Source organism: Enhydra lutris, unplaced genomic scaffold, assembly GCF_002288905.1.
Source record: "Enhydra lutris kenyoni isolate GAN:26980312 unplaced genomic scaffold, ASM228890v2 scaffoldscaffold18, whole genome shotgun sequence".
Taxonomy (NCBI): domain Eukaryota; kingdom Metazoa; phylum Chordata; class Mammalia; order Carnivora; family Mustelidae; genus Enhydra; species Enhydra lutris.
The window spans coordinates 20,470,086-20,486,040 of record NW_019154102.1 but is presented as its reverse complement, the minus strand read 5'-3'; the positions used below and the strand labels follow the sequence as shown (position 1 = coordinate 20,486,040).

The 15,955-nt window shown below is 45.2% G+C and overlaps 1 protein-coding gene across 1 annotated transcript in view; it reads right to left on the bottom strand.

Moving 5' to 3' along the window:
• The window catches only part of LOC111147988 (annexin A4), a 72,284-nt gene that overhangs the window by 17,049 nt on the left and 39,280 nt on the right, over nt 1-15,955 (bottom strand). The window contains exons 3-8 of the mRNA XM_022504326.1: nt 10,510-10,597; nt 7,322-7,416; nt 4,836-4,949; nt 3,923-4,013; nt 2,276-2,355; nt 447-503 (exon numbers count right to left, since the gene is read on the bottom strand). Coding sequence (XP_022360034.1) covers nt 447-503; nt 2,276-2,355; nt 3,923-4,013; nt 4,836-4,949; nt 7,322-7,416; nt 10,510-10,597 — 525 coding nt within the window. The remainder of the gene's footprint in view (nt 1-446; nt 504-2,275; nt 2,356-3,922; nt 4,014-4,835; nt 4,950-7,321; nt 7,417-10,509; nt 10,598-15,955) is intronic.

Sequence of the window (15,955 nt, the reverse complement as noted above, 5' to 3'; positions counted from 1 at the left end):
ATATTATATAATGATGCCCTGCATCACCCCTAGCCCCAGGTATATTTCTGCAAGAAATTTCTGCTATTAAAGGTCATCTGGGGGGCCTGGGTGGGTCAATCAATTAGGGGTCTGCCTTTGGCTCAGGTCATGATCCTGGTATCCTGAGATAAAGCCCTGCATCAGGCTACTTGCTCTGTGGGGAGTGTGTTTCTTCCTCCCCGTCTCCCTCTGCTGCTCTCCCTGCTCATGCTCTCTCTCACTCAAATAAATGAAATCTTAAAAAAAAAAGGTAAAAAAAAAATAAAAATAAATAAATGAATAAAAAGGTCATCTATGGGAATTTCTCCCCCCCGCCCCCCGAGAACATATCCCAGCTTGGCCAATATACACTGAAATATAAGAGGGGGTCCACCAAATAAGGCCTTACCGGCAAAAGAAAAGAGCGAAACTGCAGTTCTACTGACCTGAGCATCCTGTCTCATGAGAGCATCATCCAGGAAATTTCCTTCGTCCCTGCCACCCTGAGAAAAACAAAGAGAATGAGACAGTACCCATGAAGATTGGGTGGGGGGAGGGGCACTGTCAAGACAGAATGTCTGGAACCCAACGACATGGTAAGTAGACGGAATGCCAACAGGGGTCCCACTTCCAGCCTAGGGAGGGATAACAGATGTCCTCTGAATGAGCCTCCGTTATTCCTATGGCTCTAATCTGTGCATAGATAGCATTACCAACCAGAGAGCCAGCGGTTCCTGCATGCTGTGTGGGTGTCTCGGCCAGCAGAAGGGGAAGGACAACCCACCTGCTGACTGCCCCCTCTCCTGCTGTCTCCTCCCCTGTTTCCTTCCCTGCGCCACGTCCTACTGTTCCTATGTCTTCCTGGCTGACCAAAGCCTTCCTAACTGACGCATCTCCACTGATCAGTTCTGCCAAACGGGCTGGGAACAGAAGAGAATCAGAACAGAAGAGAAGCCCACGGTGGGGCTTAAGGAGCAGGTGAAAATGCCCAATCCCTCACCGACACCGGGTTCTGGGGAGGGCGGGGTGACGGCTTGGAGGAATGCTAACCAGCCACAAAACAGGTGACTTTCCTCCGGTTTGTGAGCCTGTTTTTATTTGTCCGGCTGTCTCAATATTCTATGGTCTAGGCATGGCTTCGCAGAATGCTAAATCTGGCAGGCAAAGAAAAAATGGGTAGGAAATAAGAAAAGCAGGCTGGCATTTTAGAATATCAGACACAGGGGACAGGTGGGGTTAGAGATGATTCCCAGGGTCCTACTTTGTTGGAAGAAGAGCAACAGTAGGAACAGAAACAGACAGGTCAGGAAGGTGAGCCGGTTTGGGGCGGGGGGAGGGAAAGGAGTTCCGGTTTAGGTTAGGAGGCCCGATTTGAGGAAGCACCTTAAAAAGCAGCGATAAATGAGAGCCTTACACTCAGGAAGGAGGTTGGGATAAAGACAAAATTGGGAAGTCATGTGAAATATCTCATGTACGCATCTGCTATTTGCTGGTGCCCCTGCTCCCACACTAGCCCAGTCCTGCTTTATTTCTCATCTGGAATAGTGAAGTAACTTCCTACCAGACCTCCCAGCTTCTAGTTCAACTGACCTTACACATCACGATTTATGTTACTCTTCCGAAAATGCAATTCACTCCCGTGTTCCCAAACCTTCAGTGGCTCTCTACTGCTCTCCCAACAAGGGATCCCAGTTCATCCTTCCACCTGGCTCCTAGAATTACTGCCAATTGCTCAGTCATTTGTTCCCTGAACACACCCCACACCCTGTGTTTCCTGCCTCCTTGCCTTTCTCTGGCTGTTCTGGCCTGTGATGCCCCCACCTACACCCTAGCAAGCCCCCAGGTCCTCTGCGAACAGGCACCTCTGTCACGAAGGTTCTTCTCTGTTTCTGCGACCAGACTCTGTCTTTGAACCTTCCTTTAACTCTATTCCTCTCCATGTGTACTCTTCCTGACTTTATTACAGCAACCTGTGTACCTGATATATTCCTTTATGACAATATGAACTCGTAAAGCCTAGAAGCTGTCTCAACGCACTGAGTAGTAAGGATATCTGGCACGTATTAGATACTGGGATATATACATTCAAATAACTGGGCATGCATGACTACCCAGAGTTTCTAAAAGAAAGACGAAAACAAACAACAGGCCCAACAACAACACCTGGGGAATGTTCACATTTGGGAGGATGAAAGTCTGGAAAAGGGGATACAGAGTGAGCTCTCCAGCAGAACTGAGCCCCTGTCAGAAGCAGCTCACAAAGGGAGCAACTCACAGCGGAGAGAGACACCAGCACCCTCTGGAACATGAACGAAGTGTCAGAGCGAATGTCGTCTTCAAGGCTCCGCCCGTATTCTGGAAAGAGAACAAAATGAGCTGCATGAGAACAGAGTCCCGCCCAGCCCTGTGTCCTGCTCCAGGGCCATCTGCCCTCCCCCCCTCCGCCGCAGGATTAGCCAGCTTGCTAAAGCAGCTCCTCATGATGGTTTTCACCCTGCACATACTTCTGCCAAAACTGAACTCTGATAAAAGGTAAGTTTAGGGGCGCCTGGGTGGCTCAGTGGGTTAAAGCCTCTGCCTTCGGCTCGGGTCATGATCCCAGGGTCCTGGGATCGAGCCCCACATCGGGCTCTCTGCTCAGCAGGGAGCCTGCTTCCTCCTCTCTCTCTCTGCCTGCCTCTCCCCCTACTTGTGATCTCTGTCAAATAAATAAATAAAATCTTAAAAAAAAAAAAAAAGGTAAGTTTAGGTTGTCATTATGGAGGAAGCAAAGCTGTTCCTGTTCCTTAACATGGGAAGTCGAGGAAGGCTACGGCTGTAACCCTCCCTCTAGGTTCCTACTGTCCAGGGCTCTGTCCTCACCGTAGTTCCCAGTGACACAGAGAAGGGGGACGGCTGAAAGGAAAACGGAGCAGAGTTTCTGAAACCATGTCTGGGGACTGGCAGGGAACTGTCAGGCCCAAATTTCCAGCACGTGCCTTCTCTGCCTGGGCGCTCCTTCGAGAGTTTCCCCAGAGATCCTCTAACTCTTCACAACCCCTCAGGGTTAGAAAACCTACATTCAGCAGACGTGGGGATCTGAGTGCTTGAGCCAAGCTCCCAAGGTCTAGCATCTCCTGCTCGGAAATCTTACCAAGAAACTCTTACTGTTTTGTTTTCTTTCTACCAGAGTAGTGCATATTCGCTGTGGGAAACTTAGGAAAAAACAAATAAGTAAAATAAAGGAGGAAAAAAAAAACACCTACAAAACTCCACCATAATGAATTTCATGAAATTTACTAATATCCTTCCATAGACACTTTGGGGACTACCTATCATTCCACTGTGTGGGTACACCATAGTTTGCTCAGCCAATCTGCCAGTGCTGGACATTTTTAGCTATATGAACAAGATCAAATAAGAACTGTAGGCTAAACCTTTGTGCATTTTTAAAATCGCCTTCTTAGGGCAAAAAGGCATATTTTAACGGCTCTTCATAAAGCACTACCCTCTGGAGATTTTTAAGAGGGCAGGAGATGTCTATCTGAGATGGCTGGAGGGCATACAGTCCCGTCTGGAGGGAAGAAGTTGGGCTAGACAGCCCCTCCAGGCCGTTCCCTGGGATGCTAAGATTCAGCGGTCCCACCACTTTCGCACAAACACATTTGATTTTCTGCTTGGTAATAAGGAGCAACCTTCCAACTTCCCAGGTCATAAAACGCTACACTGGGTGGCTTCCGTGGAGTGGCATCTTCACCAGAAAAGTCTGGAGAAGCCAGCAGACTCTCATCTCCCTAGACAGGGATATGCCTGGAACTGAGGCTCCCTCATGGTCAGCGTCACTGTACGAGGAGAGTTTAGTCAGTAGGTAGCGACCTGCTGCTAGTTTACTTCTCAAATCACAGTGAAGCCTCAAGGGGGGGCCACTAAGGACGCTACATACGAAGCTGGTAGGTCTGGTTTATGCGTCGGATCTCCTCAGGTGTCCGGGAGGCCAGGATCTCAATCAGGCAGCCCTCATCTGTGCCGGCTCCCTGCACACGAAACCCAGAGGAGAGGCAGTTAGGAGCCAGTTCACAGCGCTGGATCCCAGACATGGAGGCCTATATACCCAGGAATCCGCAGAGAATAAAGACAACCCACCAGGTTCTAGCAATAGGATTTGCTCATTTTAATTGTCCTGCCCAAATTCCAAAGTGTTTACCGTAGTTGTTTCTAGTAATAACAAATATTTATCGGCTGTTTCTACTGATGGTTATTGTGCCAGATTATGGACAGTGTCTGCCCTCTGGGGGTTAATCTCTCCTTGACTTCTGTACTTTTTCCTTTGAAGGGCAGAATCTTCTGGCAAAGATTGTTAACCTCTTTGCTTTCCTGGAACCTTCCACGAGGCTGTTTATACGGACATGGTTAGGGAGGGTAACTGTATTGGAATTTTGTAGCTGGCCAGTCAAAACTGGCAGACCCCGGACTAGGGCACAGTGGGCCCAGCACCGAGGGAGGCCAAGAACCTTTTCTGACAGTTTGGAGCCTTCAGCAGACCCAGAGGCTCCACTGCATTGGCCATAAAGTTTCATACCGCAGAAGCAGCTAACACGACAAAGTTCCTAGAGCTGCATGACAGACACAACCATCACCCCTCCCTAGGGAGCCCCAGGAAAGAGCAAATGATCTACTGCATCACTTTGTCGAAAACAGCTCTTAAGTGACAACTGCCATAAGGTAATGTCACATTTTCTCATTGTCCTCAACGAGGGGAAATATCTCTCCTGTGCCTCACCCTCCCCACTCTCACAAGGCTTTTGTCACTTTCTGGGGAAGCTGGTCAGCGGCTGCAGGACACGAGGGCCACACACCTTCATGGCCCTTCGCAGTTCCTGCACGTCGTATAGCACGGTGGGCATCATCATTCCCACGATCACCCGCTCAAAGTTGCCACTCAGTTCTGACTTCAGGTCGTCTATCAGGTCCTGCAAAGCAAGCAGGGGATTCTGTGTAACCGCCACACTAACTTAAACCAGCCACTCTCAAAGCGTGGGCCCGGGATGCCTGGGGTCTCCAGACCCCTCCGGGGGGCCCTGTAAGAGCGGAGCTCGCTTCATGATAACAGGAAGCCAGTATCTGCCTTTTCGTGGTCATTCTCTCACAGTTGTACAGTGGAGTTTTGCAACGGCTACTGGACACATCTACATTTCCACAATTATGTTAAAAGGCTTTTTAAATGCCCTCTTTCCAACTCTGTATTTGTACAAGAACGGATTTTCTTCCTATACTTCAACCAGAACCGCGCAACACTGCAAACAATGCAGAAACAGAGAATCTGATGGTCCTCCATTAAGCCAGGCATTTAAGAACTTTGCAAAATGTGGAACAATGCCAATTTTCTTGCTAAATGTTTTTGTCTTGGAATATACAGCTATTTTTCATAAAAGTGTTACCTATATTAACATGTAATATGTTTATTGTTTTTTAAATAAGTTAACTTACGTATTTTTAGATGCCTCAGTTTTAATTTCTAATATGGCAAATCTCAATAGATATAATCCACAAGAACAAAAAAGTCCTCAGTACGTCAAGAGTGTAAAAGGGGGAAGCACCTGGGTGGCTCAGTGGGTTAAGCCTCTGCCTTCAGCTCAGGTCAGGATCTCAGGGTCCTGGGATGGAGCCCTACATCGGGCTCTCTGCTCAGTAGGGAGCTTGCTTCCCCTCCCTCTCTGCCTGCCTCTCTGCCTACTTGTGATCTCTCCCTCTCTGTCAAATAAATAAATAAAACATTAAAAAAAAAAAGAGTGTAAAAGGGTCTTGAGATCAAAAAGTTTGTAGACACTGACTTAAATGTATTCACTCAGCCATGTACTTTGAATACATTTCCAAGTCAATAATCACCTATGACATTTTTAATGGCTGCTAAAATTTCTTTATGTAGATGCAATATAAATTCTTTCATAGGTCCCGTTTCTCTTTTTGTACCGTTATGTATACATGCATTTAGCTGTATCTTTGTGATCATCCATGATTATTTCTTAAAACTCAACTCCTAAAAAGAAATGTAATTCTTTGGACAAAGGACGAAATTCTAAAAATGTTTATTCACATCCTCTCCTAGAACAGATCAGAAAGTTTAAGAACCCACTTAAGTTCAACCAAAATAAAGAAGCTGAGATACGGTTCAAGTCAGATCTCTGATTCTCACACACCTGACTGCACAGCCCCTGTATTTCAATCTCTCGTGCATATTTTTATGTCAAATCCACACACATTCTAGGAAGGAACAAACAAATTAGAGCTCAATCCTTTAACGCAGGGCATCTTAACAAACTGCCACCAGATCAGCTTCATTCTGAGGTTGACTATTCCAGGTCACACATCACGTATGTGTTCACACCAATTTGTGCTCATTAAACGTCTTTGGGTCAGAGAAGCGTTTCAAATGCCCATAAGACCGTCTGAGCTATGAAGAATCCCATTCCCCACTGGGGTCCCAGCCCAAGCTGGCACGCAGGTGCCCAAGGGGATCGCCGAGCCAGCTCTGTCCCAGCTCGCACTTCAGTGCCAGCCTTCGAGCAGCAGAGGCAGTCGGACTAAGGTTTCCCGAGGATAGAAACACTTACCAATTTATCAGAGTGACTGTACTCCAGGACCTAAAACACTCATCGATGATATTCTATCAATGAAAAGATTCTTGCTAATCACACAGCTAGGTTTTCAGTGAGGAGGAAAGGTTGGGTGGGACGGCTCTGGTCAGTGCGTTGTTGACAACGAGAGTTTGAAAGAGGGTCCCTGAGGGGTGCACGATTCAGACCACAAGGGGTAAGTGACCACCCTCTGAATGCGTAAGCTAAGGAATTATATACATGTTCCCAAGCACACTGGCCCCACTCTAGGATTTCAGAGGGTGTCTGTCCCTCAACCAAGGATCATCAAAGGGATGAGTATTTGTGACAAATGGGTTTATGTGGAGGAGTTGGAATAGACTCTAAATCCTAGGAGAGCCTGTTTAGAACAAACTAGATATAAATACTGCCTAAAAGGCAGCCTGACCAGGATCGGGGAGGGAGCATGGGAAGCTCAGCCCAGCGGGTGCTCACAAGAGTGGAGGCCGAGTCCACAGAGCAACCAAGTCCCAGCAAGGAGCTGGGTGGGACGACACCAAGATCGCCACCAAGTGGACGGAACAGGCTGAAAAAAAAATTTTTTTTTTTTCAAGAACCTCTTTCAACAAGGCAAGGATGTGCTTTTGAAAACCCAGGGCCACTTCAGGAATCTCGCTGGGGAAGAGACTGCTCCCTGTTCCCTGACAGGTTCTTCGTCAGCCCCTAGAGCCAGAGAGGCTCCATCCTACCCTGCCAATGGTGCTCTTGTAGGCTGTCCTGATTTCCTGGCGCTGGGCTGTGTTGCGGTAGGCAAGGACGCTGATGATGGCATCTTCGTCGGTGCCTGGCGGAGAGCGGGGACAGTGAGTGAGGTGATGAGAGAGGAGTGAGAAAACAGGTTCCCCCAATGACACTAGTGTTACCCAAACCCATGCAGAGACCTTTTTAAGAAAAGAGGACCTGGGATGCCTCGGTGGCTCAGTTGGTTAAGCGTCTACCTTCCGCTCAGCTCAGGTCCCTCCTCTACCACTCTTACTCTCTCTTTCTCTCAAATAGATAAATAAAATCTTTTAAAAAGGGTGGGGGTGCCTGGGTGGCTCAGTGGGTTAAAGCCTGCACCTTCGGCTCAGGTCATGATCCCAGGGTCCTGGGATCAAGTCCCACATTGGGCTCTCTTTCCTGACCTCAAGCAGTTCCCTTTTGGTAACTGCTGACAAATTCCCACTGGGCAACAGCCTACCAGAACTTTACGAGAATTTCACATTTTAAACATCCTAAATTTTGTTTGCCTATTGTTTCTTGCAGCAACTTTTACCAGGAGGGCTTTACTCTGATTTTTTCAAAATTGGTCCCTTGTCATGGTTAACAGCTGGAGGTTTGTGCATGTTTGGTGAGTTTTCTGCTTCCTTACTGTTTAACCTGTAGGGGGAATTGTGAGGTGACTACAGAAGAGATTCTATTGGGACATTTCAGGAGAAAAGAAAAAAAATCTAGATTTACCATAGTTATTCTTTTTAAGATTAGAAAGCAAGAAAAGTGTGAGATGTAGGGAGGAAACTACAGAACTTTGCTTACATATCTTAGGGACCTACTTTCTGCTCTCCTAAAAAAAAAGAGAAAAAAGAAAATAAAAAGAAAGAGGCATCTATATGCAACCTTCCTGTTCTCCTTCAGAACTCTGTGGGGGGGGAGGGGGATCCAACTCTGGCTTACACTTACCCGTTTCTATAAAAGCCACCATCTTTCTTTCAGTCAGTCAGTCAGGTTTGAGCCCTCAAAATAGCTTTTTTTTTTTTTTTTTTTAACCTTCTCTCATCCTCCACATTCAACTTTCCTGCCAAGGCATATAAAGTCTAATTCTAAAAATCTTTTTTGCATCGGTCCCCTCTTCGATTCCTACCACTTCTACTATAATCCAGGATTTTAGGGGCTTAGACACATGTAACATCTGTTAACTCATATTCTTATCTCCTAATTGGTCTTTCCAAAGTCTTGCCAGATTCATTTTCCTAAAAAGAAAAACTCTCAGAGGGTCCCTCCCCTGCTCAGGAATACCCAGTGCCCCCCTACCCCACACCGTCTGCTGGATTCACTACAAGTAGGGCAGTCTAGCATTTGAGACTTTCTACAATATCCCATTCACTGTTGTAAATATCCACAGGAAACGATATCAGGCAGCCAAATTCACAGACCTAGCTCTTCAATTACTGTACTTGATCCAACTGTACTGCACTCCTTTCTCCTGACCTCTTTCATTCCCAGTCTACTGGTTTATATGTCCCTCTAACCACCCCACAGAGTGCCATGATTGTGGCACTGTTTCCTGGCCAATGCCTTTGGGCCATCGCCCCATGCCTATGACTCTACAGGTGGCCTTCTCGGTGACAACCCCAGGACCTCCCTTTGGTACCAGTCAACTCCTGCTTTCCCAATATCTCCTGCTGCAAGGCACGTTTCCATGTATTTACTCTGACTCCCCTAAGCCTCAGCTAAACTGGAAAGTGAGACAATGCTCACACTCATCCCATGCCTTTGCTAACACTGTTCCAGTCACCTGAGACACATTCTCTCTTATCTCTACTGAAACAGCTTACCTGGCAAAAGCCCATCTCAAATTCTACATCCACGGAGAAGTTTTGCCTGATGCCCCAAATTAAATGGGATCTCCTCTCTGAACCTAATGGGATCTCATTTGTGCCCCTCCTATCACTGTCATATCCTGATAGCTATTACACTATCACAGTTATTTCTGTGTACGCCTTACCCATCTAGCATCCATGAACTCGTAGGACTAGGTTTTATAATCATTGTCTCCTCCAACTGTCTGCCTTATATTAGTCCCCACACAGCAGAAGCTGACAAGAAATGGTTGTCAAATGTCTCCTGACCTTTATTTTGAGACTTCTAAATGCCATGTGGTCCACATTCTGAATTTCAGTATTCTTGCTATATACCAAAGAAGTAGGAGAACATGACAAAGAGTGGGCCAAGCACTCTTTCCATCTTATTTATGAAAAAGGGAAAAATGAGGAGAAAGACTATTGATTCAGAACAATGTTCCATTCAGAGGTGGGCAGGAGGACAGCATGGGGACTTAAACTCTAGCTCTGGAGTCACATTGTCTGGGTTTGGCCCCCTGGAATCGCCTAGAATCCTGATTCTAACACCTACTAGCTCTGCGACGTTGGGAAAGTTAGCTAACCTTCCCGAATCTCAACTTCACAGCAGCAAAACAAGCTGCTGTTTTTGTTCTTGTCGTATTTGTTGCTAGTAACATTGGGCCTAAGTAAAATGAGCTCTTTGGGGGGAGAAAAACTGAGAAATATGGCTTCATGATCCAGTGTTTTTAACCAAATTACAAGGAGATTATAAACAGCAGCTATGAACCAAGAACACTTCTCTGGCCAAATGTCCACCCAGGCAAGAATGGTCAAAGCACGCCCGTGTGACTATGCTCACTAGAGGCCTTTGCCTGCCGAGTGTGACTCAGGGCTCAGTTCCACTTACTCTGTGACTTGACTTCACATCCACGAAATGGGCTGAAATTATCAAGAGCAATCGTTGCTTTCACTACACTGCTGGGCTATTGTGTACACAGCCATTTAAATAATATTTGTGAAAGTGCTTTGTACCACACACACACACACACACACACACACAGCACTACCTGGAAAACAGATACATTTCTGGAGTTTTACATATAGATTGGTAATGTTCTCATGCAAAACAGATTAAAATGGGGGAAATCCAGAATGAGTGAATTAAATGTTCATTCTATAAGAAAAATGAGTAAGGAATGCCCTCCCACCTAATCTGTCTTAAAAGCCAACTTGTTCCCACTGTCTTGTCTTAGAGACCTACTCATTTTTTGCCGGTGGATATAGCACCCTGTGTGACTCTGTAGAAAGAGCATGTTCCCCTCCAGTGGGACACTTACCAAGCCCCTTCATGGCCTTCCTCAGGGTCTGGGCATCTTCAGAGGCATTGAATGCCGAAGCAGCTTTGACGGTGCCTCCTTTGGCTGCCTGAGCACACAGAGAAAGATGTGACTGAGCGCCATCACCTCTTTCAACACCTACCATGGGCCAGACACTATTCTAACTGCTGGGGATATGGCAGTGAGCATGAGAGAGGAGACTCTCGCTCCCACGGAGCTGATGCTCTAGTTCAGGAGCAGGCAGACCTAAACAGGCCAACAAATGAAGACACACTTGGTGTCCAGTGGTGGGAAGTGCTAAGGAGCAGACAGAGAGGTCCCAGAGGGGCTGCTCTGAGCAGTGACATTTACACTGAGATCTGAATGACATGAAGCAGCTGGCCATGAGAAGAGAGGGGGTTGTGGGGTACGGTGGTGGTGGTGGTGTCACAGGCAGAGGAAACAGCCAAGGCAAGGGCCTGAGGCTGGACCTAGCTTGTATTCCAGGAGCAGGACAGAGGCCAGAGTGGCCCAAGTGGGTGTGGGAAAGGAGGACAGTGATAAGCTAAGTTCTACTACCACCTGTGCCATAATCTTGTTCCCTGCCGCCACCCCTCCCCTGAGAAAGGAACTAATCAAACCTGAATCCAATCAAGCCCCTAGAGCCGAATACCAATGTACAGAAAATAGAAGAGGGAGGGAAATGTCAACCTACAGCCATAGGGTTGTAATTAGCAAAATCCAGACTGTGAGAAGCACTACTGATAAATGATCTAGGTTCATTAAGAAATCAACTGCAAAGAGAATAAGAGAAGAGAGAGATGGGGGGGGAATAACAGCTTAGAAGAGATTTAAAAAGGCATATCAATAATCATAATTTGGATCCTAAACCAACACTAGAAAAATAAGTTATGAGACAACTGGAAATCTGAACACTGACTTGATATTTTATGACATTAAGGAACCAGCATTAACATTTTTAGGTATGATAATGGTACTGAGCTTATCTTTTATTTTTAAGAGTTTTAATCTTATATAGATTGAAATGGTTTACAGATGAGAAGATAAGGTGTCTGGAATTTGCTACAAAATAACGTAAGTTGTGGGAATTAAGTGGAGATAAAGAAGAAACAAGGCTGACCATGAGTTAATAATTATTGGTAAGCACACAGGGATTCTTTTTAATACTCAGTCTACTTTCTGACATATTTACACTTTTCCATAATAAAAGTTTCAAAAATGAAAAAGGAAAAAAGGAAATCAGAGAGGTGGGCTGGGGCCAGAACAAGGCAGCCCTCACTGGGGTAAAAGGAGTTTATAGTCTGTCCTAAGTGCAATCGGAAGCCACTGGCAGTTTAAGGAAGGGGATGAGGGGATGTGATCTGATTTACCTGTCAAAAAGATCTCTGGGGGGGGGCGCCTGGGTGGCTCAGTGGGTTAAGCCTCTGCCTCTGGCTCAGGTCATGATCTCAGGGTCCTGGGATGGAGCCCCATATCAGGCTCTCTGCTCAGCAGGTTCCTGCTTCCCTCCTCTCTCTGTCTCTGCCTCTTTGCCTACTTGTGATCTCTCTCTCTGTCAAATAAATAGGTAAAATCTTTAAAAAAAATCTCTCAGGCTGCTGAAGGGAGAGGCAGAGACCAGTTGAGAATCTGGGGCAAGCCCCATGGATATGATATTAGACGAGGGTGACGTGAAATGGAAAGAAACAGGCAGACACAGCATATGTTTTGGAGCAAAGGCAACAGAACTTGCTGACGGACAGACAGTGGAGATAAGGAAAGAAAGAATCAAGTGTAACTCTGGATCTCTCCTCTGAGAAGCCAAGTGCAGAGTGATGTTATTTACCTAGATGGGGAAATCTAGAGAATTACCAGTTTTGGCATCAGGGCCACAGGGGCAATGGGGAGTGGGATTTAGAAGTTCTATTTTCAAAATGTTAAGTTTGGGATGTCCATTAAACACTCAAGTGGAGTTGTCAAAAGGATAGCTGATTATAAAATATAAGTAGAAATCAAGTCAAGACACATCACCATGTGGCTGGTATTGGATGAAATGACCTAGGGAGAAAGTGGTTTAAACAGGGGTCGTAGGACAAACCTTGGCCTCTCTAGTAGTAGAGGTCAAGCAGAAGAGAGTCTAGAAAGGATGATCAAGAAAGATCAGTCCTTGGGGTGCCTGGGTGGCTCAGCTGGTTAAGTGTCTGCCTTCGGCTCAGGTCATGATCCCAGGATCCTGGGATCAAATCCCACGTCAGGCTCCCTGCTCAGTGGGGAGACTGCTTTCCCTCTCTCACATCCCCTCTCCCTGCTTGTGTTCTCTCTCTCTCTCTCTCTCTCTCTCTCAAATAAATAAAGTCTTTAAGGAAGGAAGGAAGAAAGGAAGGAAGGAGGAAAGATTGGTCCTTAAAGTAAAAGGAAAAACAGGATAGCATGTTGTCCAGGGGCTAAGGAAGGAGGGAGGGGTCAGTGCCTGCCAAAGGTAGTAGAAGAGGAGGACACAGAAGGGATGCTCAGATTTGGCAACGAGGTTTCTGGTGACCCTGACAAGAACTTTTACAGTGGAATGGAGGAAACTGAAACCTGACTGAGTAGGCAGAGGGGAAAATGGAAGTCATGAGGAGGAGAGAGCCACCCTAGACAACAGAGACAATGACTGGCATCACTAGAAAGGATCAAATGTCTTAAAGTAAGAGGTACTCTGATGTGTACAAGGGATTAAAAGTTAGTGAATGTGAGGTGAAAGACCTGTACTCTGAGAACTATAAAACACTGATAAAAGAAACTGAAGATGACACAAACAAATGGAGAGGTATTCCATGTTCATGGATTGGGAGAACAAATATTGTTAAAATGTCCACACTACCCAAATTTTTAAAATTTACCCAGATTTAATGTAATCGCTATCAAAATACCAATATTTTTCACAGAACTAGAAAAAATAACGGTAGAATTTGTATGGAACCACAATAGATCCCGAATAGCCAAAGCAATCTTGGAAAAAACAATAAAACTGGAGGTATCACCATCAGATTTCAAGATATACTATAAGCTGTAGTAATCAAAACAATATGGTACTGGTACAAAAATAAACACATAGACCAATGGAACAGAATAGAGAGCCCAGAAATAAACCCATGATTTTACAGTTAATTGATCTTCAAGAAAGGATGCATGAATATGCAATGGGAAAAAGTCTCTTCAACAAATGGTGTTGGGAAAACTATCCAGCTACAATCAAAAGAATGAAACTGAGCCACTTTCTTACACCATACACAAAAATAAACTCAAAATGGACTAAAGACCTAAATGTGAGACCTGAAGCCATAAAATTACTAGAATGAAAACATAATCTCTTTGATATCGGAGGTAGAAACATTTTTCTAGATAGGTCTTAAAAGGGAAGGGAAACAAAAGCAAAATTAAACTCCTGGGACTATACCAAAATGAAAAGCTTTTGCACAGTGAAGGAAACCACCAACAAAACAAAGACACAACCCACTGAATGGGAGAAGATATTTCCAAATGATATATCCGATAAGGGGTTAAGGTCCAGAATACATACATAATCTATTGTAGAGAGAAAAATGGAGTCTCTCATGTCAAGCAATGACACAAGCAGTTAAGGTACTGCGGCTACAAAGTATCAGCAGGACCAATGTCAGCTGACTCTCCAGAACTGATAAGCAGCAGAACCAGAGGAAGTCTGCAGAGCCCTAAAACTGATTAAATCCCTTTAAAAAGGGAAGGATTTTGGCAACTAACTGTCAGATTCTTCAGACATGACCCCTTTATGTCTGACCACTTAAAAAAGGCAACTGCTGCCCAAGGCTCTCCCAATGGACCTCTGAACAGAACCGAGATCCTTCACTGCTGGAACAGTGAAGTGCCAAGTGCTGACCTGGACCAGACCAAGGCCTTAGCTCAACTGTGCGCCCATAGACTGACTTCATGTCTGGTTGCTTAACTTCCTATACTCTTCTGTTAACTTGTTTGTTGTGTGGCTTGTCTTCTGTCCTGTTTTGTGTGCTGTGGAAGAAGCCAAGTTTAACCACACATGAATTGTCATTGAGTTTGGAATCCTGAACCTGCTCTATCATTGTGATTTAACTTTGATTTATGATTTAATAAAGCTGACACTGCAAAGACACAACTTGTGTGTGTGCCTTCATCGCATGCTCATGACATTTATACAACTCGACATCAAAAAACAAATATTCTAATTAAAAATGGGCAGAAGACGTGAACAGACATTTTTCTAAGAAGCCATCTGTAAGGATGGACACAAGAAGATATTCAACATCATTCATCATTAGGGAAATGCAAATCGAAACCACAGTAAGATATCGCCTCACACCTGTCAGAATGGCTAAAATCAAGAACACAAGAAACAACAAGTGTTGGCGAGGATGTGCAGAAAAAGGAACCCTCACTGCTGCTGGTAGGAAAGCAAACCGATGCAGCTGCTGTGGAGGACAGTATGGAGGTTCTTCAAAAAAGTAAAAATAGGGGGCGCCTGGGTGGCTCAGTGGGTTAAGCCGCTGCCTTCGGCTCAGGTCATGATCTCAGGGTCCTGGGATCGAGCCCCGCATCAGGCTCTCTGCTCAGCAGGGAGCCTGCTTCCTCCTCTCTGCCTGCTTCTCTGCCTACTTGTGATCTCTGTCTGTCAAATAAATAAAATCTTAAAAAAAAAAAAAGTAAAAATAGAACTACCATATGATTCAGTAATTCCACAATTGGGTATTCCAAAGAAAGTAAAAACACTAACTCAAAAGGATACATGCACCCCTATATTTACTGTAGCATTATTCACAATAGCCAAAATATGGAATCAACCAAAATGTCCATCCATGTAGATTAACAGATAAAGAGGATATGGTAGATATAATATGATGGAATATTACTCAGCCATAAAAAAAGAATTAGGGACACCTGGGTAGCTCAGTTGTTAAGCATCTGCCTTCAACTCAGGTCATGACCCCAGGGTCCTGGGATCAAGTCCCACAGGCGGCTCCCTGCTCAGCGGGAGTCTGCTTTTTCCTATTCCTCTGCTTCTCTCCCCTGCTCATGCTCAATCTCTCTCTCTCTCTGAAATAAATAAGCTTTAAAAATAAATAAAACTTAAAATAAAAAAGAATGAAATCTGGCTATTTGCAGCAACATAGATGGATCTAGAGAGTATTATGCTATATGGAATAAGTCAGTCAGAGAAATACAAATACCATATGTCACTCATATGTGGAATTTAAGAAATAAAACAAATGAACAAAGAAAAAGAAGACAGGGACTCCTAGGTGGCTCAGTTGGTTAAGCCGCTGCCTTAGGCTCAGGTTATGATCTCAGGGTTCTGGGATCAAGTCCCTCATCGGGCTCCCTGCTAAGTGGCGAGTCTGCTTCTCCCTCTCCCTCTGTGATCTCTCCTGCTTTTGCTCTCTCTCAAACAAATAAAATCTTAATAAGTAAATAAATA